Consider the following 25,095-nt stretch of genomic DNA (forward strand, 5'->3'; position numbering starts at 1 on the left):
GGGGGGGGGGGGGGGGGGTTGAAGGAGAGGTGAAACAGTAGAGAGGAAGGATAGAGGCACTGAGAGGGGAGAGTATGGGGCAGTTGGTAGAGGGTAAGAGAGGGGATGGTGAGAGTGAGACGAGTAGGGGAGGATTGCAGGAAGAGAGGAAAGAGAGAGTAATGGTTGGTGAGGAGAGAGATGGGATAGAGGGAGACAGAGAGGCAAAATAGATGATTTCACCCTTCAGTCAGTGGTGAAAGGACAAGAGGAGAGAGGGAGCCATTGAAGAGAATTGGGACATGTACTGTGTTTGTTCGGGCGAGACTAACGTCTGTTTGTCTAGCAGAGGAGGAATTTAGATACTTAATCTCGAGCCCCTTGAGTGCAAATGAAATAATGCACAGATCTGTGGCGTGCAATTAACGGCGGAACAGACTGGTGGATTCTAACAGGTACAGGGAGAGAGATGTCAGTTACCTGCCCGTGTACCATCAGCCCAATAGACAGAGAGCGAGAGAAGAGCAGAACACGAAAGAGAGCGAGGCAGACAACAGAGCGAGGTGGAAAAGGCCAGGTGTAAATTCCGCGATGTGTGTAATTGACGAGATAACAGTCGCCTCTTTTCATCGCTGTCTCAAATTGCCGTAAACATGGAGCTTGGGCGCCCCACTGGGAGAATCTTCTAAATGTCAGGGGTAGCGCTGCGGCTCGCATGTTTCTGAGACTTACGAGTACGGACCGACGCGAGACCCCCGCTGTGTCATCTCCACAGCTCAGTTAAATTGGGCATTGGGGGGAAAAAAAGAAAGGATATGTAAAATAGAAAATAACATTTCCAACTCTGTCCAATGAAAAACTTCCCTCTCGGTCCATCAAACCTAACTCAAGTTCCGTTGCACCTCCATCTCTGTTCTCTTCCGTTGCATCTCTCCAGCTCCCTAGTTCGCCACCCCCTCAGCCTCGCTTTGGAGTGTGAAGAAGAGTCGCTCAGCTATCTATCCATCTACTTGTAGCATCGGAGTGACTCACCGCTCAGCGGCCGTCTTGCGGGCTGCCAGCGCATGTCATCGCCGTGGGCAGAGGGTTCAGTGGAGGAGAGCTGGAGCCGCACCGGGAGAGGGGAGGGTTGTGTGGGCGTGTTGCGTGCCTGGGTGAATCAGGCTGGCACTAGGAATCTCTGAGGTCACACGGTCCCAAATAAACACAGAACAACAACTTGATGCTCAGTCTACCATACTGATATAGGCCTATAACTCAGACTATGTTTACTACCCGGAATGCGTGATTTACCCAGAGATAGACATATAGACATATACACCAATGAATGACCACTGGCTGAGACAATTTTGTAATTGATGAAAACTAAATTTAGTTTGAGTCATTTTTAAAAGTAAATGAGCTCCAGGCTATGCTTGCAGTTTCCCTTGATGAAATAAATCAATAGGATGAGATCAGCATTCAATAGCATTACTGTTTAGGCAAGCCCGGCTCCAGGATGACATGTCTGAGGGGTCATTTTAAATCCATGGGGGGGTCACAAGTATTGATAACCCTGAGCCCTGATAACACAAGGTACAGTAGATTGGTTTTACTACTTTTCAAATGTACAAAAAATGTATCTGAAACGAGGCCCTACGCATGAACAATGAATAATCGTCGCAATTTGCGCCTAACAACACGCACAGATCCGCTCAAAGATTCTTACAGGCTTCGTAGCTTAAGCTTCAATAACTATAACTAAAGGCTACATTTCTGTTGAATTTGTGACACTAGGCAATGACCGTAACCAAGCCACGGTTTTTTTCTGTGGGAGAGTTTCAGAAAAGCGAACTAAATCAAAATAAGTGCATATTCTATAGTCAATTTGAATCTGCCGCGAATAAGATGAAATGCCCATTCCGAGAGCAACACATACACACACTCTATAGCAAGAGAGCAGGGAAGGGGTGAAAAAGTAGGCTATAGTTTTGACATCCCTTTTACAGTAGCCTATCACACAACTATTGTGTAATGCAAATGAATGACAACAGAGTGAACGTTTGCCTACTTATTTTAGTAAGCTGCACAAGGTCTTGGTATTACTACTGCGACATACAACATTTACATAAAATGGAGGCCTATCTGAAATGCAACCATATACACTGTCATTTTGCACACAAGAAAGCAAGCAATGTTGAAGAGAAGCCCAAGATGCGCTCATTAAAACGGCACACACCGTAACCGTCGATTCAGGGCCATGGACAGCAGGCTACCGCCAGTCAGCGCGATGAAAGCATAACACGAAATGCACTGCCAATTTCAGCACCACTGGAGTGGACAGCCGGACAACAGGAGCACCGTGCAAAGGCTCACCTCGGAGCACAACTAATAGGTTACATTGGTCATTGTCCCTATACCCATCAAATAACGCAAACCTGTATAGAGTGCCTTCTGAAAGTATTCAGACCCCTTGACTTTTTCCACATGGTGTTACATTACAGCCTTCTTCTAAAATGGATTAAAAATATATATATACTCATCAATCTACACACAATACCCCATAATGACAAAGTGAAAACAGGTTTTTAGATTTTTTTTGAAAGTGTATTAAAAATGAAATACAAATTTACATAATCATTCAGACCCTTTGCTATTAGACTCAAAATTGAGCTCAGGTGCATCCTGTTTCCATTGATCATCCTTGAGATGTTTCTACAACTTGGAGTCCACCTGTGGTACATTCAATTGATTGGACATGATTTGGAAAGGCACACACCTGTCTATATAAGGTCCCACAGTTGACAGCGCATGTCAGAACAAAAACCAAGCCATGAGGTCGAAGGAATTGTCCTTAGAGCTCCGAGACAGGATTGTGTCGAGGCACAGATCTGGAAGGGTATCAAAACATTTCTGCAGCATTGAAGGTCGCAAAGAACACAGTGGCCTTCATCATTCTTAAATGGAAGAAGAGTTCCTCTGTGGAGATGGGAGAACCTTCCAGAAGGACAACCATCTCTGCAGCACTCAACCAATCAGGCCTTTATGGTGGAGTGGCCAGACAGAAGCCCTGCTTGGAGTTTGCCAAAAGGCACCTAAAGACACTCAGACCATGAGAAACAAGGTTCTCTGGTCTGATGAAACCAAGATTGAACTATTTGGCCTGAATGCCAAGCGTTACGCTTGGAGGAATCCTGGCACCCTCCCTACGGTGAAGCATGGTGGTGGCAGCATCATGCTTTGGGGATGTTTTTCAGCGGCATGGACTGGGAGACTAGTCAGGATCAAGGCACAGATGAACAGAGCAAAGTACAGAGAGATCCTTGATGAAAACCTGCTCCAGAGTGCTCAGGACCTCAGACTGGGGCGAAGGTTCACCTTCCAATAGGACAACGACCCTAAACACACAGCCAAGACAACGCAGGAGTTGCTTCGGGACACGTCTCTGAATGTCCTTGAGTGGCCCAGCCAGAGCCCGGATTTGAACCCGATCGAACATCTCTGGAGAGACCTGAAAATAGGATCTGCAGAGAAGACTCGAGGCTGCTGTAATCGCTGCCAAAGGGGCTTCAACAAAGTACTGAGTAAAGGGTCTGAATACTTATGTAAATGTAATAGTTCTGTTTGTTATTTTTAATAAATTAGCAAACATTCTAAAAACCTATTATGCGGTATTGTGTGTAGATTTATGAGGGGATAAAATCTATTTAATCAATTTCAGAATAAGGCTGTAACGTAACACAATGTAGAAAAAGTCAAAGGGGTCTGAATACTTTCCGAAGGCACTGTGTATATATCAATTGGACCCGTAAAAGCAAGCAATGACATTAAGAATCACAGAAAAATCTAAAAGATGCGTTGAAGTAAAAAGCAAAGTCCTAAACTATACATTACATTCACAAATCTGCCAAATAGCCAGTAGTCTGACATGACGGAAAACCATTGAATTAATCATTCTGGCACGACGGCCAGGGAAGTCTTGCAGCCTCCTCCATGCTGTGTTGAACCTTATGACATTTCTGATTCCATTCTCCTTCCTGGCGAAATGTACTTGTCAGGTCCCTCTCAAATGCCAGCTGGACGAGCAAGGCTTTCTGTTGATCTGATGTAACATGCCGTGTCTGTGTTTACTGGATACGTTCTTCAGGGTGGAGCAGGGGTTTTTGCACATTGCTGTAGATGTCCCAAATGGTAATCAGGCCGGCTCCAGGGTGACATGCATGTGGGAGCATTTTAAATCCATGTTTCAGTGCCAACAGCACAGTCAACACTGCTGACAAAGGCCCGCCGTATCTTTGAAGAACACTGAGTAAGCTCCGTTTTGTTGTTGCTGCCTGTGGTTGGGATTTCACTTTGTAAGAATGTGCGAACAACAATAAACTCTGCTTCCACCGGTTCAGGTTTGGTTCGATGCAACAGCTCGTCAGTTGCTAGTGGCTGGGGTAACGGATGTGCAGGTGCTTGTTGGGATGTTTCTGTTGTGCTGCTGGTGCTACACCCTGGCTCTTCTCGATCTTGTTGACCAGCGGGTGTTACATTTGCTGCTGTAGGCTCCTCAACTTCGGTGGTAGGGTCAACAGGCTACTCGATGAGTTTGGCATCTCTCTCGACATGGTCCTCCGCAATTTTCAGATGTCCATGCTGATCAAAGCTTAGCCAGCTGCAATTATTCAGTGCGCTGCTACCAACACTTAACGAAGCTGGATACTAGCTAGCTTATTATTAGCTGTAGCTGTCTGCATAATTTGACCCCGTCCTGGGTGGGATCCAATGAGCTTCTTAAACAAGGTAATGAAGGTGTTACCTTATGACATTGCATGACTTGCTGCCCAATCAGAATGCATTTTTGGATTTGAACCGCTAAATATTACATTATTACACCCCCCCCCCCCCCCCCACCCTCCCTCAGATCACAAGAACACACCTGGCATATCAGCCTGGTCTCATAGACTAGACGTAACATAGTAAATGTAAATCTGGGACATCAAATTAAAGGGGGAAAAGGGGATACCTAGTCAGTTGTACAACTGAATGCCTTCAACTGAAATGTGTTTTCCGCATTTAACCCAACCCCTCTGAATCAAATGAGTAGGATATGTTGTGTTTGGTATGGTTACATAAGACAGACGGTTACGTCTAGCAATCCAAAGGTTGGGAGTTCAAATCTGATCACGGACTCTTTAACATTTACACTAATTAGCAACTTTTCAACTACTTAGTCATTTTTAGCTACTTTGCAACTACTTAGAATGTTAGCTAACCATTCCCTTAACCCTAACCATTACCTTTAACCTAACTCCTAAACTTATCCCTAACCCCTAGCCTAGCTAACATTAGCCACCTAGCTAACATTAGCCACCTAGCTGGAATTCGTAACATATGTCATACATTTTCCAAATTCAGAACATACTGTAGTTTTTGCAAATTCGTATCATATTGTACGTTTTGCAAATTCATAACATGTAATATGTTGTAACATATCATAGGCCTTGAGGCCGATATGTAAAGCTTGATAAAGAGCAGTGATTCTAGCAAGAGCAGGTTTCTTCTTCTTTTCTCATCGTAACATATCATATGAAATAGGTGATGGACAGCCACAAATGAATACATGCCGTAGAAAACGTAGCATATTGTACTAAAAGGAGTGTCTCGGATTTACACACACAATAATATGAAATGCTCTGAGACGAGGTTGAGGTGGCATATAGCCGCTGTGCAGGTCATACACCATATGCTATGTTTATGGGGAAACAAAACCTGGGGGGCACAAATTCTATTGGGGGGGGGGGGGGGGGCGCATGCCCGGATTTGCCACCCAGTGGCAAAACCCTGCGTTTAGGTCACAGTGAAGTGTAGGTCCCAGTGTTACTTTGAATGACACTTCACTCACTGTAGGACTCAATCAATTTGACTATTATAAAAGCCGATTGTCTAGCAAACTGGTGCCTGTCTGAGTGTTATCCAACTTTCGAGAGCTCTTCAAGAGGTAAAAGGATCGAAGATGAGACGAGAGCCGGGATTCAATTCATTATGAACCGCTGCATGCATTTGGTATAGAAAATAAATTAGGCAGTGTCGAGAGATCCTCCCCCTCACTTTGTCGTACTGATTGGGTTAGGAGTAAGAGGCCCCTCTTAATTGAATTGAATCTGATTTTAAATTGGATTCTAATAGGGGTACATGGGTTCAGACTGTACTAATTAGCAGGAAAGTCTGAGCGGGAAGATGTGGGCATTTTACTCCACTACCAGACCACCTGCGGTCAGACATGCGCAGTGAGCCTCCTCGGGCCCATGGCCAGATGTTTGAGGTGTTTGAGACATTGAGTGGAATTTAAATGAGGAACCAGCTTAACCCTTAACTCAACCGTAGATGTAGACCTACCGTTGGTTGTGGAATTATATGCATTCTACACTTTACTACCATGTCGTCTAATATAGCCAGACAATTTGTCCAGTGTGATCATTTAGAAGCGGCGGTGGCGCAGGATTTTCAATAAATGAAAGTATGTCACGATCGTCTATAAACCTGAGGTCCACTTTTTAAGAAAGTGTATCAAGTCGCCAGGAACCACGTCAGTATGTGTATATTCATGCCTGCCAGGCTATTAAATGACTATTGCTTGTTGTAAACTGTCCCCAAAGCTATCTCTAAAACCGACAGGGGTTAGTTAGTCTATTTGTGGGTGAAAGCGTTCCCAGCACTCAGATGGATTCTAGAATAGGGTTTTGTGAAAAACAATGAATTAGCAAACTTATTTTGGTCTTTTACGTCAAGTGGAAGATTAAATTCGTTTATTTTTAATAGGATATATCTAAGCTAGATGTTTGGGGAAAGGGAGACTGTCGAAAGGAAATGCAGAGTAACTAGTCAAGTGATCGCAATTCGTCTAAATTCTTCGTGCCCACGCTTTCCACATCTGCAATTTGCACGCGCTCTATACTATTTCAGCAATTTGGGTCTGACAGGAGAGGACATGTTAGCTTGTTTTGACAGATTGGCGGAGAGGCAAGTCTCGAGCATCTTGTTGGATGACCTGGTTCGTTTCGCCCGTTCACCCGAAGTGAACATGCTTCATATGACGACATATTGGGGGTGGGGGGGGGGGTGGGGGTCCTGTTATATTCTACTGCGAGGAATATGATGTGAAACTGGAGCGGCAGCCAAGTACCTCTGTAATCTTAATATACTGTATGATCAACCCATCTGTCACTCTCCGGGCAATAAGTGAGAGGAGCTCGCGAGCAGCCAATGACATCTGAATTGTCTTTCAGCTCTAGGGCTCGAGGACAGCGACAGAGCGCTGGACACAACTCACTTTGCTTTTAGAGCTGCTGAACGAGTTCAAATAGAGTAGCGGAAGGAGAACGATGGCGAAAAGGCATTGAATAAAATCCTATAACGCATTCTTAGTTAGGATACAGCTTTTATTTATTTAGTTCTGTGTTGTTTTGTTTTGCTCGTTCTTTGTCTCTGCACTCTTAGAATAAAAAGTCCCTCATAGAACCAAAAAGGGTTCAATCGCTTGCTTCATATATGGAACCCCTAAAAGTTCTATATAGAAAACCTTTGATAGGAATATAGAACCCTTTTGATATCCTATTAATGTTTAAACTTTATTCATCTAAACTTTATTTATCTAGCCTATAGTTTATCATATGACTCTGGCTTCATATATTTGAATTAAATAAATCAACTTTGCTTTCCTTTAATACATTGAAAATTGGTAACGTTAGGCTACTTGCAAGTTGGTTCAAACACCGTCCTCTTGCGTCGTCATGCAGGAATGTCAAATTTCGAATTCACCAGAAGGTTCTATATTAAAAAAAACTTTTTTTTAACCTAAGAGTGCATGCTTTTATTAAACACATTATGTCCTGTTGTTTCTAGCTAACAGTTAGTTTGCAACGGCAGAGGTATGTTTGCCACTCAGGCCTCAGCAACAATGTTGCAAAACAGGAATTCTATCTTTCCGCTGCCATAGAGAGGTAAGGATGTCGGACGACAACTAGACATTTTTCTGACCAGGCGAAATCGTGCCGCAGCATCATTACTATAGATATAAATGTCAATGCAAAACAGCTGAAACAAATGAAAAGGGAATACCGCTCAGTTCAGAGTTTGATGTGACTGGGTTATCTTTTGTTAGCTGTTGTTTTCTAAAATCCCCATTATACTCTGGGGTAGGCTATAAGGATATAACCCTCAAGGTTTGTTGACTTCACTGGGTATACAGTGCATTCATAAAGTATTCAGACCCCTTGACTTTTTCCACATTTAGTTAAGTTACAGCCTTATTCTAAAATTGATGATATCGTTTTTTTCCCCTCTATACACGATACCCCATAATGACAACGCAAAAACAATAAATATCACATTTACATAAGTATTCAGAGCCTTTACTCAGTACTTTGTTGAAGCACCTTTGGCAGCAATTACAGCCTCGAGTCTTATTGGGTTTGAGCTACAAGCTTGGTACACCTATATTTGGGGAGTTTCTCCTTTTCTTCTCTGCAGATCCTCTCAAGCTCTGTCAGGTTGGATGGTGTGCCTTCGCCCCAGTCTGAGGTCCTGGGCGCTCTGGAGCAGGTTTTCATCAAGGATCTCTCTGTACTTTGCTCCATTAATCTTTGCCTCGATCCTGATTAGTCTCCTCACAGCATGATGCTGCCACCACCATGCTTCACAGTGGGGATGGTGCCAGGTTTCCTACAGATGTGACGCTTGGCATTCAGGCCAAAGAGTTCAATCTTGGTTTCATCAGACCAGAGATTCTTGTTTCTCATTGTCTGAGAGTCTTTAGGTGCCTTTTGGCAAATTCCAAGCGGGCTGTCATGTGCCTTTTACTGAGGAGTGGCTTCGGTCTGGCCACTCTACCATAAAGGCCTGATTGGTGGAGTGCTGCAGAGATGGTTGTCCTTCTGGAAGGTTCTCCGATCTCCACAGAGGAACTCTGGAGCGCTGTCAGAGTTACCATCGGGTTCTTGGTCACCTCCCTGACCAAGGCCCTTCTCTCCCGATTGCTCAGTTTGGCCGGCCGGCCAGCTCTAGGAAGAGTCTTGGTGGTTACAAACTTCTTCCATTTAAGAATTATGGAGACCACTGTGTTCTTGGGGATGTTCAATGCTGAAGAATTTTTAGATCTGTGCCTCGACACAATCCTGTCTCGGAGCTTTATGTACAATTCCTTCGACCTCATGGCTTGGTTTTTGCTCTGACATGAACTGTCAACTGTGGAACCTTACATAGACAGGTGTGTGCCTTTCCGATTCATGTCCAATCAATTGAATTTACCACAGGTGAACTACAATCAAGTTGTAGAAACATCTCAAGGATGATCAATGGAAACAGGATGCACCTGAGCTCAATATCGAGTCACATAGCAAAGGGTATGAATACTTGTGTAAATCAGGTATCTGTTTTTCTATTTTGAATACATTTGCTATGAAACTCTAAAAACCTGTTTGCGTTTTGTCAAAATTGTTTATTAAATCCATTTTAGAATAAGGATGTAACGTAACAAATTGAGTAAAAAGCCAAGGGGTCTGAATACTTTCCAAATGCACTGAATGCACTACTTGACCAAAAGTATATCAAAATCATGGGCATTGATATCGAGTTGGTCCCCCTTTGCATCTATAACAGCCTCCACTCTTCTGGGAAGGCTTTCCACCAGATGTTAGAACACTGCTGCTGGGACTTGGTTTCATTCAGACACAAGAGCCTTTGTGAGGTCGGGCACTGATGTTGGGCTATTAGGCCTGGATCGCAGTTAGCGTTCCAATTCGTCCCAAAAATCTTCAATGGGGTTGAGGTCAGGGCTCTGTGCAGGCCAGGCAAATTCTTTGACACCGATCTCGACAAACCATTTCTGTATGGACCTCGCTTTGTGCACTGGGCCATTGTCACGCTAAAACAGGAAAGGCTTTTCCCCAAACTGCTGCCACAAAGTTGGAAGCACAGAATCGTCTAGAATGTCATTGTATGCTGTAGCTTTAAGATTTCCCTTCACTGGAACTAAGAGACCCAGCCCAAATCATGAAAAACAGCCCCAGACCATTATTCCTCCTCCACCAAACTTTACAGTTGGCACTATGCATTGGGGCAGGTAGCGTTCTCCTGGCATCCGCCAAACCCAGATTCGTCCGTTGGACTGCCAGATGGTGAAGCGTGATTCATCCCTCCAGAGAACGCGTTTCCACTGCTCCAGAGTCCAATGGTGGCAAGCTTTACACCACTCCAGACGACACTTGGCATGGCTTGTGTGCGGCTGCTCGGCCATGGAAATCCATTTCATGAATCTCCCGACCAACAGTTCTTGTGCTAATGTTGCTTCCAGAGGCAGTTTGGAATTTGGTAGTAAGTGTTGCAACCGAGGACAGATGATGTTTTACCCGCCATGCGTTTCAGCACTCAACAGTCCCGTTCTGTGAGCTTGTGTGGCCTACCACTTTGCGGCTGAGCTGTTGTTGCTCCTGGATGTTTCCCCTTCACAATAACAGCACCTACAGTTAACCAGGGCAGCTCTAGCAGGGCAGACATTTGACAAACTGACTTGTTGTAACGGTGGCATCCTATGACTGTGCCACGTTGAAAGTCACTGAGCTCTTCAGTAAGGCCATTATACTGCCAATGTTTGTCTATGGAGACTGCATGGCGGTGTGCTCTATTTTTTTTAATTATTTTTTTACACCTGTCAGCAACGGGTGTGGCTGAAATTGCCGAATCCACTAATTTGAAGGGTTGTCCACATACTTTTGTATATATATAGTGTGAATATAGCACCTTTTTCTTTAGGAATCTAAAGTGTTCTTTAATCTCATCCAGGGAACCAAAACGTTATAGGTAGCCTATGTAGAAGCAAAAATAACCCTTTTTTTCTAAGAGTGTGTGTTGATAACTCCATCTTTTAATGCTCAGCCCTAACTCGATTTGCATTGCCCTGTTGAATCCATCGACGCATTTCAAGGACAGATCCCCCTCTTTACTGGAATGATGTAGGCTCAATGTTTCCAAAGTTGCTGCGCTTATACTTACAGTTAAACGATACATTTTTCGATGATAATTGCCGAACAAATACAATGAAAAAGTTATATATTTATATATTTTAGTTAAGGGGTTTATTAACCCTATTTCCATAGCTTATTTTTATTCGATTAAATATCCGTTACTCGTTTTATTTCTATTTCTTCGATTTTTCTTCGAGCTTTGGCGTAATTGCTCGTTTGGATCAATGAAAAGAGAGAAGTAATCGCTTGGGCGTACTGAGAAAACAGATCGTCAATGTATCCCAGCACACAATGAAAAGGGCGGTGGCACTCGCTCGCTCTCCCTCGGATAAAAAAAAACTACTAGTCTGCTCAAATACATTCTCTTAGAAATGTCAGAAACGATCGACTGTTGAAAATAATGATACAAATTAGTATTCGTATTCCCGAGGTGTGAATGGCATTTTTATTTTTATTTGACGCTGTCGGAGGTGCCGAAATGCAGCCAGCACCGTTTGAGAGTAAGGCTCTCCCCTCCCCCTCCCCCGCTGCCCACAGACACCATCGCACAGAGAGAGGGAGGGGGAAGGAGAGAGAGGAGAGAGAGAGGGAGAAAGCGATAGGCAGCACCCGTGAGAGGGAAACAAGAGTCAGCCGCGCGGAGGAGAGAGAAGAGAGAAAAAAAGCAGTAACCAAACAGACAAAGGAAAACATGGATGTAATGGGAAACCGTCCTTTTAAACAAGCACCTGTACAGGAGAGGATGCTTTGGTCGTCCTGCACATAGTAGGGGGTAACGCACGGACTCTTCCCCAGTTTTTAATGTGGCGGGTGGGGACGCACGGCAAGCTAAAAAGGCGGAAAGCTTTCTCTAATCCGTCTGCGGATCCTGCCTGCTTGCGATGGCTGTGGCGGCGCGACGCTGTTACAGCATAACGCAGAATGTGCCTTTTAGTTTTTATTTGGTAATTTTTCTACTCAGTGGCCTTACAAATGCACAAATACGATACACCATTCCGGAGGAGCTGGAGAACGGGGCTGTGGTCGGCGACATTGTTCGAGATTTGGGTCTGGACCTGCGAAAGCTCTCTTCCCGACGCATCCGAATCACCTCGGACAGCGCAAGGAGATATTTCAACATAAATCATAAAAACGGCAAGCTGTCGGTGAGTGACCGCATCGACCGAGAGACGCTGTGTGAATTCAGCGGCACATGTTCCCTCAACCTAGAGGTGGTGGTTGAGAACCCGCTCGAGGTGCATAACGTAGAGGTGGAGATTCTGGATGCGAATGACAACTCGCCACAGTTCCCCCGGGACGAATACCAGCTGGAGATATCGGAGTCTGCTATAACGGGGTCCCGGTTCCCCATCGAAGGCGCGCAGGATGCAGACGATGGCTCAAATTCGGTTCGGCTCTATCGGCTCAGCAACAACGAGCACCTCGCGCTGGACTCCAACAAGCCCGTGGCAAACAGCAAGCACATCGAGCTCGTGCTTAAAAAGCCATTTGACCGCGAGCATACACCGTCTCATCAGTTCATACTGACAGCTGTCGACGGAGGCACCCCGGCGCGCACGGGCACAGCCAAAATCAACGTTCATGTCCTGGATTCCAACGACAATGTGCCCGCGTTCGACAACTCCGTGTACAAAGTGAAACTGTTAGAGAACTCGCCCAAGGGCGCTCTGGTGATAAAGTTAAACGCCACAGACCCGGATGAAGGCACAAACGGGGAGGTGTTTTACTCTTTCAGCAGTTACACGCCAGAGAGGGTGAGACAAATGTTCTCCATGGACACAGATACAGGAGAGATCCGAGTGAAGAACAACATAGACTATGAGGAGACTAACTCCTATGAGATGTACATACAAGCTATGGACAGGGGCCCTTCTGCGGTGGCCGTCCACTGTAAAGTGGTTGTAGAGGTTTTGGATGTGAATGACAATATCCCAGAGATCGTGCTGTCCTCTCTGTCCAGCCCAGTCCGCGAGGACGCTCGGGCAGACACGGTGGTGGCCTTGATCAGCGTTAATGACCGGGACTCCGCCCAGAACAAACAGGTGACCCTGGAGATCCAACCTGGCCTCCCCTTTAAGATCAAGTCCTTCCGGAACCACTACACCTTGGTCACCTCCGCCTTCCTAGACCGGGAAACCATCTCCACCTACAACGTCACGGTAACCGCCGTTGACGGAGGGACCCCGGCCCTCTCCTCACACATGACCATTAAAGTTGACGTGGCGGATGTCAATGACAACCCTCCTCGCTTCGAACAGACGTCCTACACGGTGTACATGACGGAGAACAACGCGCCCGGGGCCTCAATGTGCGTGGTGAAGGCTCTGGACGCTGACGCCGGGGAGAACGCTCGCATCACCTACACCGTCCTCAATGACAACAACCACGGAATCCCCGTGGCGAGCTACGTCAGCATCAAACCCGACACGGGCGAGGCCTATGCCCTGCGAGCCTTCGACTTTGAGAAGCTCAGAGAGTTCCACTTCCAGGTGAAAGCCCAGGATGGTGGCGTGCCGCCCCTCAGCCGCGTGGCAACCGTCTATGTTTACATCATGGACCAGAACGACCACTCCCCCAGGATAGTCCATCCTCCAGCCAATGGGACGCGGACCACTGAGACGCTGATGAAGAATGCGGAGGCGGGGGCTCTGGTGACCAAGGTGGTGGCGTGGGACGGGGACGCAGGTCAGAACGCCTGGCTGGTGTACGTCCTGGAGCAGATCACCTCCGAGCTGGACCTGTTTAAAGTCCACGAGCACACGGGGGAGATCCGCACCACGCGGCGCGTCAGCGAGGACAACTCCACCTCCTTCCTGCTCACCGTGCTGGTCCGCGACCATGGCCTCCCGCCGCTCTCCTCCACCGCCACCATCAACGTGCACGTCATGGAGCTGCCGCCCAAGCTGACCCCCGACCCCAAACGTATCATCAGGCCTCACAGCCCGCTACTGTTCTCCAACGTGACCCTCTACCTGATCGTGGCCCTGAGCGCCACCACCTTTGTGTTCCTGGTCACCATTGTGGTGCTGGCCATCGTCCGCTGTCACGCCTACTGCACCCAGCCCGGCTCCTGCTCCCCATGCTGTGTGTCCCAGAAGAGAGTCCCCGAGGGAGGCACCTCGGCCGGCGGGGGTGGAGGGTCATTGGGTCGAGGTGGCGGTGGTGGGGGAGGTGGAGGAGGAGGTCAGGGTCAACCCAACAATAACATTGCTCTGAGGAGAGACCTGAAAGTGGAGCCTCACTACATCGAGGTGCGGGGGAACGGCTCCATGACCAAAACGTACTGCTATAAGACATGCATGACGGCCACGTCGGGGAGCGACACCTTCATGTTCTATAACACGGGCCGGCCCCACAGCGGCACCTGGGGTTCTGGGGGATACGTCACCAGCCAGAGTGGACAGAGCCAGATGTTTGTGCGCAGGCTCAGCATGCCAGACGCAACTGCGATACAGGTGTGTGTGTGTGTCTCTGTGTGTGTGTGTGTGTGTGTGTGTGTGTCCCGTCATCCCATCCCAACAACACATCCCAACTGACCACAAAGCCGTTTCATGCGTTGTTTTTTTGGGGGAGATGTATTATTTGGGTTGTTCCCCTTGGCAGTGTTTTGTGGAACAGTGTTTGGCATTTACAGTTTTCATGCAGGGAGGGGTGTAGAGGAGTTCTCATCTTTTTGGTTGTGTTTATGCAATATTCAACTCTGCTCTTTTTCAATATTTTTTTGTTGTTGCAGATATGGTCAAGTTTGAAATCACCGAAATCATTTATACGCTCTTGTGTCACAGGCCTTGAGAATCGAACACCTGAAAATCACAGTGCCTCTCCAAGTTCTTCTTTTTATCCTTTGTTTCTTTTTGTCAGAAGGTTACCTGGGTTACCTGGGTTACCTGGGTTACCTGGGTTACCTGAACTGATTGCTTTGTGTTGCGGTAGTAAAGGTATTTTTGCTGTGTAATGCTCTGTTGTGAGCTCTGGCTGTACATTACGTACATGTGTGCGGTGTCGGAAAATGTGTTCTCTAATATCTCGAGCGCTTTGTGAATGTGTTTAGATTTTTAGCTGTGCGGGGTGCAGGCGAGCTCAGAGCTTCTTTGTGGGAGCTGTGTGCTTGTGTGCATGTTTGTGTTGGTGGGTGGATACGCTCTTATCTCTGTGTTGTGTGTGTGTGTGTGTGTGTGTGGTGCTCGGAGCCTCTTTCGAGAGCCTGAATCATCAGAAACAAACGGCAGCTATCAGATGTTACTGCGCCTCGCTCCTCCGTGGTCGTTTTAGAGAGCTGTTACAAAAATACTGGTATTCAGGGAAAACATGTCTCTCTCCATATCTCACTCACCTTCTTCTCTCTGTTGTGTACTGTACTGCTACAACCTTTGTCAGCAGTACTACACTCAAGAGACAACTGCAACATATCTTGGTTATTTGCGAGGAGATTGTTTTAGAAATGATATGGGGCCGATGGTTTAGAAACTGTCTGTTTCTAAAGGGGCAGTGGGATTGCTTTGATCGCTTTATTCTAGAACACGTCTGTACGGTTGAATAGACTTTTGGAAACTTGATTGGAGTGCTAGGTTTAGTGTGTAAAGGGTTTAGTGTGTAAAGGGTTTAGTGTGTAAAGGGTTTAGTGTGTAAAGGGTTATTGTGATTGACTGGGTGAGGTCGCACTAGACCAATCTGATCGGTCCTCTAGTTCTGGTTCAATGGGCAAAGACTAGTCTGGCGTGGTCTCTCTGAACAGAGAGATAGTCTGGGCATTAGTGTTGCTCTCTCCAACTTAAATAGTCATGGGTCTTACTCCATTACAATCCCCACGGGTCAGTCACGCTCAGGGCAAATGCCCTGAGTTTGGTTTAGTGGGTTAGCAATGGAATTTGAGGGAGATGGACAGACTGGATCAAAGTCCCATCTTCAGTTTACTGAGTTTTCTCATTCATTTGGCATCATTTGAGAAGCAGGGAAAACCAGAATCAAACTATTAGTAGCTATGTGTCCGGTGCCTTTACATCATTCATGGAGTGGTTCATTCCAGGTGTAAAGTGGAACCTGGTGACTGTTGCCCTAGGAAACTGTTCTGACTGCATGGTTGTCATAGAAAAACACAGTAGAGAAAAGGACAATTATGACCCAAAAAATATGTACATTATCGACACGGCTAATTTGAAGTTAAGATAACATTTAAGCCTTCAAAGAGATGAATTGGGATCTTAAGCACTTTAATACACACGTGTAACTTAATTTACGAATTGGAATTCGTAACATATCGTACGAATCGCAAGAATTGAATTATTGTTATTTCGCAAAAAAAACAAATTCAGGACGCAACATATACAAAATGGAGTACGTTTCGCACAAATGTGAAACGTTTTTCGGGGATCGGTTTTTGCTCTTGAGCTCTATTTTCAAAACGACTGGCTGAAATTATACACAATAAAAAGGAATTAAGAAGAAATGAGGTAGGGGAGTACAAGGGGATGGAAAGGGTGAAATAATGAGGCAGGGGGGGTAAAAGGGGATGGAAAGGGGGGAATAAAACAATGTTCAGGTAATTGCTCCTCTATCCCTGGTGGTTTCCCTCATTAAATGCCAGTCATGTTTGCTCTAGCTTTGTAATTAACTGTCGGCGACGTGTTTCTCGATACCACGGTGGGATTGATCGGTTACATGAGGACGGGGAAAGCAAGGCGATTGGACAAGGCGTTCGATGGTGGAGGTGCGAGCGCTGTATCCATGCGAGGGGTGTCCACTCAGAGGCAGAGAGAGAAAGAAAAATAAAAAAACAGGGCCTTATTAAGTCCCTCATTTGTTTTCACACAGGGAGGAAGGGAGGAAGGGAGTACACAGGAAACCCATAGGGATAAAAACATTCTATCTTGATTTCTCTCTCTCTCTGATACAGAAACCAAATTCAAATTCACAATATCAACTCTCTGTCATCGCGTTACGTCCTGTGTGTATTGCTGATAGAGCCTGTATGTGTGACTTCTGGAGGAATACCAGGTTTTCTCATTTGGGCCACATATTGGATTTCAGGGTGATGAATGTGCTGCGTGGAGAGACTACGGTCGATTTTTTTCCATCTCCAGGAAGTTAACATCTGTCTTGTGGACAGCACGGGAAATGGGTCACCACTGTGAAGAAGGTAGAGCTTGTTCCTACCACTGATCTAAGATCAGATGTGTTTTTTTTTACCCCATAATGGTTGAGGTTAGGAATGGGAAATTGGTCATCTGATCCTAGGCCCATACGGTGATCGTCTCTGTTTCAGAACATTACAATGAGTTGGACATCTCATGTCATATGGTTTCACTATGTGACACAAATGCATTTCCATTCACTTTTTACAGTAAGACTTGTGTTTTTTTTAAAGCACATTATCAACTTGGAAACATCCCCAAGTGTTGTCTGGTATTCAGAGTTCACCTGTAGATGTCACTACAGACAGAGCCTGCAGACAGAGGTTATGGCCGTTTCACACGCCTCCCTCACGGCTCTGTTGTGATGGGGGTGTCACATTTATTCTCTGTCCAGGTGCGGGCCTGAGGGGGTTAAGCTGATATCGCCTCCCCCTCACCTCCCCCATCACCTCACCTCTCCTCCTCCACCTGTGACCTGAAACAGAAGGAGATGAGGAGGGGTGGGGTGGGGGGGGATCCATGTAGTTACCATGGTGAGGTCTGTCGGACCAGCTCAGGCTGATTCTGTGACAGTGACACACAAGGTTTTGATCAGAGGGGGGAAAGGAGAATAAAATGAAAGAGACAGAGCGACAGCTGGATATAAAATGGAGGACATAGAGATAGGAGAGCGCTGAGATGAATGAGGGCGGTAGATTGGGGCTAGCATTTTTTCCAGATCCTTAAACCACGCCTAATACATCAAATAGAAATAAATCAAATATTCAATTAGTAAGAAGGACATTCCGAGCGAAAGAGTGATAGAAAGCGAGGGAGAAAGAGGAAGGGTGGAGAGGTGGACAGTTGCAGCTCTGATGCAGCCCTTCGACAAAAACAGCGCCGTCCGAATTCCGTTGGGTCGCCATTCTAACGGAGCGTATCCCCTGGAGCTGAGTGGTTTGACCCAGGAAGAGGGGGGCCTGAGGGACTGTGGCAGAGAGGCAGGGGACCGGTCTGGTCTGGGCACTGAACAGGCTCATCTCTCAAAGTCATCACTCTCACAGAGGACAGGGAAGAGGGGAAGAGGAATGGAGGAAAGAAGGAGGGGAGCAGGGAAGGTCCAGTGCAACTCATCACTCATTTCTCTCCACAGGCAGAGGCAAGCTGTTGCCTTCACGATGAGTGTTGGTGCACATACTTGTAGTTCACGCCATGACTTATTCATGAGAAGATATTGGGCTTTGCCTGTGTGATCTCTTTCAGTACCTAAGACTCCAATCCATTTCTCTCTCTGTCTCTCTTGCAGCCCAAGGTGCCCAATTCAGACTGGCGTTACTCTGCTTCACTTAGGGCTGGGATGCAGAGGTAAGCACATATAACCTTTTACCATACCTCAAAAGGTGTCCACTGTCCATTAGAATGTTACTTCGTGATTCATAATTCACCGGCATTCCATTCCTTTTAATCCCTCATAAATCATATGTTACTTTATCCATTCCCCTCCACTATAAGTATTACTCACACTGCTGCTTGTTTAATTAAAATGGATACCAAACCCAATAGCACAGCAGAAGAATTTCCTTCTGAGTCAGCCACACTCCAAAAAGCAATTTCTGCAGGCTCTAGTTTTGTCTAATCTTGATCGTTGTCCAGTCGTGTGGTCCAGTGCTGCAAGGAAAGACCTAGTTAAGCTGCAACTGGCCCAGAACAGAGTGGCATGTTTGGCTCTTAATTGTAATCAGAGGGCTGATATAAATAGCTAAAAGTTGAGGAGAGACTAACTGCATCACTTCTTCTTTTTATAAGACACAATAATGTGTTGAAAGTCCCAAATTGTTTGCGTAGTCAATTTACACACAGATCAGACACACACACTTATCCCACCAGACATGCCACCAGGGGTCTTTTCACAGTCCCCGAACCCAGAACAAATTCAAGAAAGCGTACAGTATTATATAGAGCCCTAATTGCATGGAACTTCCTTCCATCTCATATTTCTAAGATAAACAGCAAACCTGCTTTCAAAAACCAGATAAAGCAACACCTCGCGGCACAACGCCTCTCCCCTATTTGACCAGATAGTTTGTGTGTATTCATTGATATGTAGGCTACGTGTGCCTTTAAAAATATATATGTAGTTCTGTCTTTCAGCTGTTATTGTCTGTTGATGTTCTGTATTATGTCATGTTTTGTGTGGACCCCAGGAAGAGTAGCTGCTGCTTTTGCAACAGCTAATGGGGATCCTAATAAAATACCAAAATACATTACTATTAAACCAGATATTATCCTATTTATATAGCATCTGTTCTACAGTATTCTATTAGCTTGGCAGTAGTAGATAGACGGAGAGCGAGGGGTAATCAGGGGGTCAGTGATAGACTGAGGGGACAGACGGCGGGATGGAGAGAGAGAGGGACAGAGAGGGGGATGGAGAGAGAGATGGAGGGGAGGGCAGTTGGGCGGAAATATGGCATTGGGAATGCGCAACACAGCACAGGGATCACATTACCCATGAGCCATTGGGCCACTAGCTGCTCTGGGATTGTCTGGGCTTGACCCAAACGTGGAGCATGCTAATGAGCGGGAGGGGCTAAGTTAACAAGCAGAGCCAGCCTTAATGAGCCAGGGGTAGCGAGGCGAACCACATCACCCACTGCACTGCGGCCAGGTAATCTCATAGTACCCCCGCAAACACACACACACACACACACACTGCTCTGCTGCATTGCCGATCTCATGAACTGAGGATGACTGGCGGACCAGTCCCTCCATCGGAAGTAGGTCATCTGCCACCGCCCCTCACAAACACAGACACACACACACACACACACATAGAAGTCTTTCCCTCCGGCCATGGCAGACAGCACTGCGGCAGTGATGAGGGACATGAGAGATGACAGAATGGATAACGCTTTCACAGCTCCCTTTAAACAACGTCTGTCTGTCTGTCCAGAGACATGATTCATCAGGGTCAGTGTGTGTGTGTATTTGTCATTGTTTTATGGTTTATCATTTATTGTTTAATGTGTCTGTCTCGTGTGTGTGTGTGTGTGTGTGTGTGTCAGATTAATACACGTTTAACATCTGAGTGTCATTGGTGTTACACAGATCCCCTCATAATTACAGCAGGGTTTAATGAGAGTTAATGTGCTTGAGCAAATAATTCTAATACATTAAATCACTCTTGTTACTTTAGCATGGAACCCTTTATCCATCCCTCCTCCTCTCTCTTCCCCTCCCTCCCTAAATCTGAGCTGTTGACTGATCTATTTATACTCTACTGAGATTACAGTTTGTTTGAAACATTTTGAGACATTTTGAGTGTATACCCCAAACAGCAATGCACTTGAGTAATGATTTTGACCTAGTTAGTTTTACAGCCCTAAATCTATTTATCTGTAATTATGAACCCCGCTTAGCTAGAGGCTAGCGTGTCAATGGGTTCATTTTTACTGCACTGGTTGTAATAATGACAGGCAAAGAGATAGATAGATTGAAATGTTTGCGGATTTATTAAAAATAAAAAAAACAGAAATAACTTATTTACATAAGTATTCAGACCCTTTGCTATGAGACTTGAAATTGAGGTCAGGTGCATCCTGTTTCCATTGATCATCCTTGAGATGTTTCTACAACTTGATTGGAGTCCACCTGTGGTAAATTCAGTTGATTGGACATGATTTGGAAAGGCACACACCTGTCTATATAAGGTCCCACAGTTGACAGTGCATTTCAGAGCAAAAACCAAGCCATGAGGTTGAAGGAGTTGTCCGCAGAGCTCTGAGACAGGATTGTGTCGAGGCACAGATCTGGGAAAGGGTACCAAAACATTTCTGCAGCATTGAAGGTCCCCAAGAACACAGTGGTCTCCATCATTCTTAAATGGAAGAAGTTTGTAACCACCAAGACTCTCCCTAGAGCTGGCCGGCCGGCCAAATTGAGCAATCGGGAGAGAAGGACCTTGGTCAGGGAGGTGACCAAGAACCCGATGGTCACTCTGACAGAGCTCCAGAGTTCCTCTGTGGATATTGGAGAACCCTCCAGAAGGACAACCATCTCTGCAGCACTCCACCAATCAGGCCTTTGTGGTAGTGGCCAGATAGAAGCCACTCCTCAGTAAAAGGCACATGACAGCCTGCTTGGAGTTTGCCAAAAGGCACCTAAAGGACTCTCAGACCATGAGAAACAAGATTCTCTGGTCTGATGAAACCAAGATTGAAAATCTTTGGCCAGAATGCCAAGTGTCTGGAGGAAACCTTGCACCATCCCTACGGTGAAGCATGGTGGTGGCAGCATCATGCTGTGGGATGTTTTTCAGTGGCAGGGACTGGGTGACTAGTCAGGATCGAGAGAAAGATTACCGGAGCAAAGTACAGAGAAATTATTGATGAAAACCTGCTCCAGAGCGCTCAGGACCTCAGACTGGTGCGAAAGTTCACCTTCCAACAGGACAATGACACTAAGCACACTGCCAAGACAACGCAGGAGTGGCTTCGAAACAAGTCTCTGAATGTCCTTGAGTGGCCCAGCCAGAGCCCGGACTTGAACCCGTTCTAACATCTCTGGAGAGCTTAAAATAGCAGAGCAGCGGCACTCCCCATCCAACCTGACAGAGCTTGAGAGGATCTGCAGAGAAGAATGGTATAAACTATAGATAGATTATTACATGGTAATTGCAGGGTACAGTGAAAATCTTATGCTCTGGGCTCCAACAGAGCAGGTTCAATTAAAAATGAAGGTACATTTTATTAAAGTGAATGAGACAAAATAAAGATAATAATAATAATAATAATATGTACATTTACAACTGTGGGGACAGGGTAAGAGTCCGTTTGGGAATGTCCATGGGGGAGCAGCAGGGGGGAGTGAAGTGATGGGATGAACTAACCATCAGCCAGACAGACAGACAGGCAGGAGACATTTACATGGACACAAGGAGAAAGTGAGACAATGAGCAATAGCGGTGTGTGTGTAAAATCACAGGGGAAGCCAAACCAGGGGAAAAAGCCATATTACAACCTATGTGTTGTGATAATTGTATTGTTTGCTCTATAACCTGTTAGAACATATGCATTGACACCGTGATATATAGGCCTAAAGGCCGAGACAATAAGAAGACACAGTGGCAGAATAAAATTAAACCGCACATTTATTCCATTACAAAGCCGGAGTACAACATCTGTCCTGTGAAGTCCCGAAAACATATTACATGTAACAAACAGTTACATGGTCAATCAAGTTAATGTTTCCGACATTTTCAAACCACTAAACAGCTACTGATTTAGAACCACAGAGACTTACCGCAAGTCGCAAAGAAAACAGGAACCGCCTGCACTATTCCAGCACCATTTCAACTTCAACATTTCAACATCATCAAATCACATCTGCTTGGTCTAATACAGTGACAACTAAAGATACCAAAAACAGTGTAGTCGAATCAACTTAAGATAAATATGATGTGGCTGCCCTTGGATCTGATTTGTGTGTGTGTGTGTGTGTGTGTGTGTGTGTGTGTGTGTGTGTGTGTGTGTGTGCGTGCAAGTAAAAAAAAATCATGTTGACTCACCCTACACCCTCCTCTTTCATGTTGACTAAACAGTCTATCTTACAGTACAAGCTTTTATTTTTTTGATGTCTTAGCTAAAATGCTTGCTCGCTAGCCTAACTTCCTTTCATGGGCAACGTTAGCTAGTTAACATTAGCCTTCTACATCTAGCTACATATTGAACTTCCATCCTCTCAGTCCAGGGGCACAATATATGAACATACGATTGGATCTAAATCGCCGTTATAATCATTGGCTAGTAGGGAAAATTAAGTAAAACCACACGTCCAAATCAATATCCATCCAGCTAATTTTGGAAAAGGACAAATTTAGCTAGCTAGCCACCGGAGGACAACAACACAACAAGATGCAACAATTGAAGTTGTTTATGTCAATTACGGATTTCTTTTGATGCGATGTGATGATTGGCTATGATTTTATTTAAAAAAAAAAGCTTGCTGGCTTCCCTGCATTCAATGCTACAGGCAGCAACAATGTCATACTCTCTATGACCAGACAGCATCACAGAGATGGCCTACACATACAGAGACAGAGGGGCGCTGTTTTGCTCGCTCGGATCCTTTCTCCGGTGAGATACATTCAACCTCTTGTGAATTGAAGGGAAATTATGAAACACAAAGAGAAGAAAGATACATTATTTTGTTTCTTTTTTTTCTTGGTAATTTTTTTTGGGGGGGGAGGAAGCCTGGCTTCCCTTGGCATCCATGAATACACGTCACTGACAACAAGAGAGAAACAGATACAGGCATTAGCTGTAGGAACATGCCTTCGGTCCAGTGTTCTCCATTAATAATTAATGAGTGAATCTGAATGACTCCAGCTCTACAAAGCACTTAAAATGGCCACCCTGCCAAATCTCTATTCATCTCCTTATACTACTACAAAAAGACAGGAGGACCTTTCCACACACAACACACACACACATTTCAATACAGCTGATGGAATAGAGATGACAGAGGCGTGAAATATTGCAAAGAAAGAAAGGGAGGGAGAGGGGGAAGGGAGAAATGAATACAGAGAGAACGGGTGAGGGGGAGAGAGTGTGAATCAGATGGCAGAAGAGCGAGGAGAGGATGGGGACTGAGCTGTGATTGCCTGACCTTGGGGGTGAACATGCTCACACATACACCCGCACACATACACGCACACGTGTGCACGCGGACGGCCAGACAGTGTGTGAAGAGCCTGGAGAAGAAGGGCAACTAAAATGGTGGCAATACTGCTGCCTCCTCCCACACGCTTTCCCTTCCTCCTGTCTCTCTTACATGTTCAGCTATTATTCATTTCAATAGCTTCACTTTTATCCTATGGAGAAAATGTCCTTGTGTTCCACCTTTGACATTTTGCAGTATATTGTGGTATGGGATCGAGTATTCAATCGCATATTGGGCACTTCCAAGTATGTGTGTGTGGGCGGGCCAGAGAGAGAAATACAGCGAGAGAGAGACCGAGAAAGGGACTCCAGCTGAATTGGGGGAATGGTTCTCTTCTCATCTGACCTCTGTCAGATGAAACTTTGCGAGACCCAGTTTTCCAGGCAGGGACAAAGGGGAGGAGAGAAGAGAGGGATTAAACATGGAATAGTAGCAATGCAGGGGGATTGAAAGAGGGAGAGCACCGCCTTAAAACTATATGCACAGGTTAATATCGGGAGACTGTTTGCATTCAGCATGTACACTACCGGTCAAAAGTTTTAGAACACCTACTCACTCAAGGGTTTTTCTTTATTTTACTATTTTCTACATTGTAAAATAATAGTGAAGACATCAAAACAATGAAATAACACATATGGAATCATGTAGTAAGCAAAAAAAGTGTTAAACAAATAAAATATATGTTATATTTGAGATTCTTCAAATAGCCACCGTTTGCCTTGATGACAGCTTGGCACACTCTTGGCATTCTCTCAACCAGCTTCACCTGGAATGCTTTTCCAACAGTCTTGAAGGAGTTCCCACATATTCTGATCACTTGTTGGCTGCTTTTTCGACTCATCCCAAACCATCTCAATTTGGTTGAGGTCGGGTGATTGTGGAGGCCAGGTCATCTGATGCAGCACTGCATCACTCTCCTTCTTGGTCAAATACAAATATCCCTTACACATCCTGGAAGTGTGTTGGGTCATTGTCCTGTTGATAAACAAGTAATAGTCCCACTAAGCCCAAACCAGATGGGATGGCATATTGCTGCAGAATGCTGTGGTATCCATGCTGGTTAAGTGTTCCTTGAATTCTAAGTAAATCGCAGACAGTGTCACCAGTAATGCACCCCCACACCATAACACTTCCTCCTCCATGCTTTACGGTGGGAAATACACACATGGAGATCCTCTATTCACCCACACCGCGTCTCACAAAGACATGGCGGTTGGAACCCAAAATCTCAAATTTGGACTCCAGACCAAAGGACAGATTTCCATCGGTCTAATGTCCATTGCTTGGGTTTCTTGCCT

At 45.5% G+C, this 25,095-nt stretch overlaps 1 protein-coding gene across 24 annotated transcripts in view; it reads left to right on the plus strand.

Annotated features, from left to right (window-relative positions):
- LOC115173577 (protocadherin alpha-C2) overlaps positions 1-25,095 on the plus strand; it is a 231,451-nt gene that overhangs the window by 181,681 nt on the left and 24,675 nt on the right. For 21 of the 24 annotated variants that reach the window (XM_029731816.1, XM_029731944.1, XM_029731874.1 and 18 more), the window contains one exon: positions 18,384-18,442. The exons of 1 other annotated variant lie outside the window; for it this stretch is intronic. In XM_029731816.1, the coding sequence (XP_029587676.1) occupies positions 18,384-18,442 (59 nt within the window). Of the gene's footprint in view, positions 1-11,166; positions 14,423-18,383; positions 18,443-25,095 lie in introns of those variants that run through there. 2 more of the 24 variants (XM_029731807.1, XM_029731972.1) reach the window with 2 other exon arrangements.

This window comes from Salmo trutta, chromosome 3 (genome assembly GCF_901001165.1).
Source record: "Salmo trutta chromosome 3, fSalTru1.1, whole genome shotgun sequence".
NCBI classification, from domain to species: Eukaryota; Metazoa; Chordata; class Actinopteri; order Salmoniformes; family Salmonidae; genus Salmo; species Salmo trutta.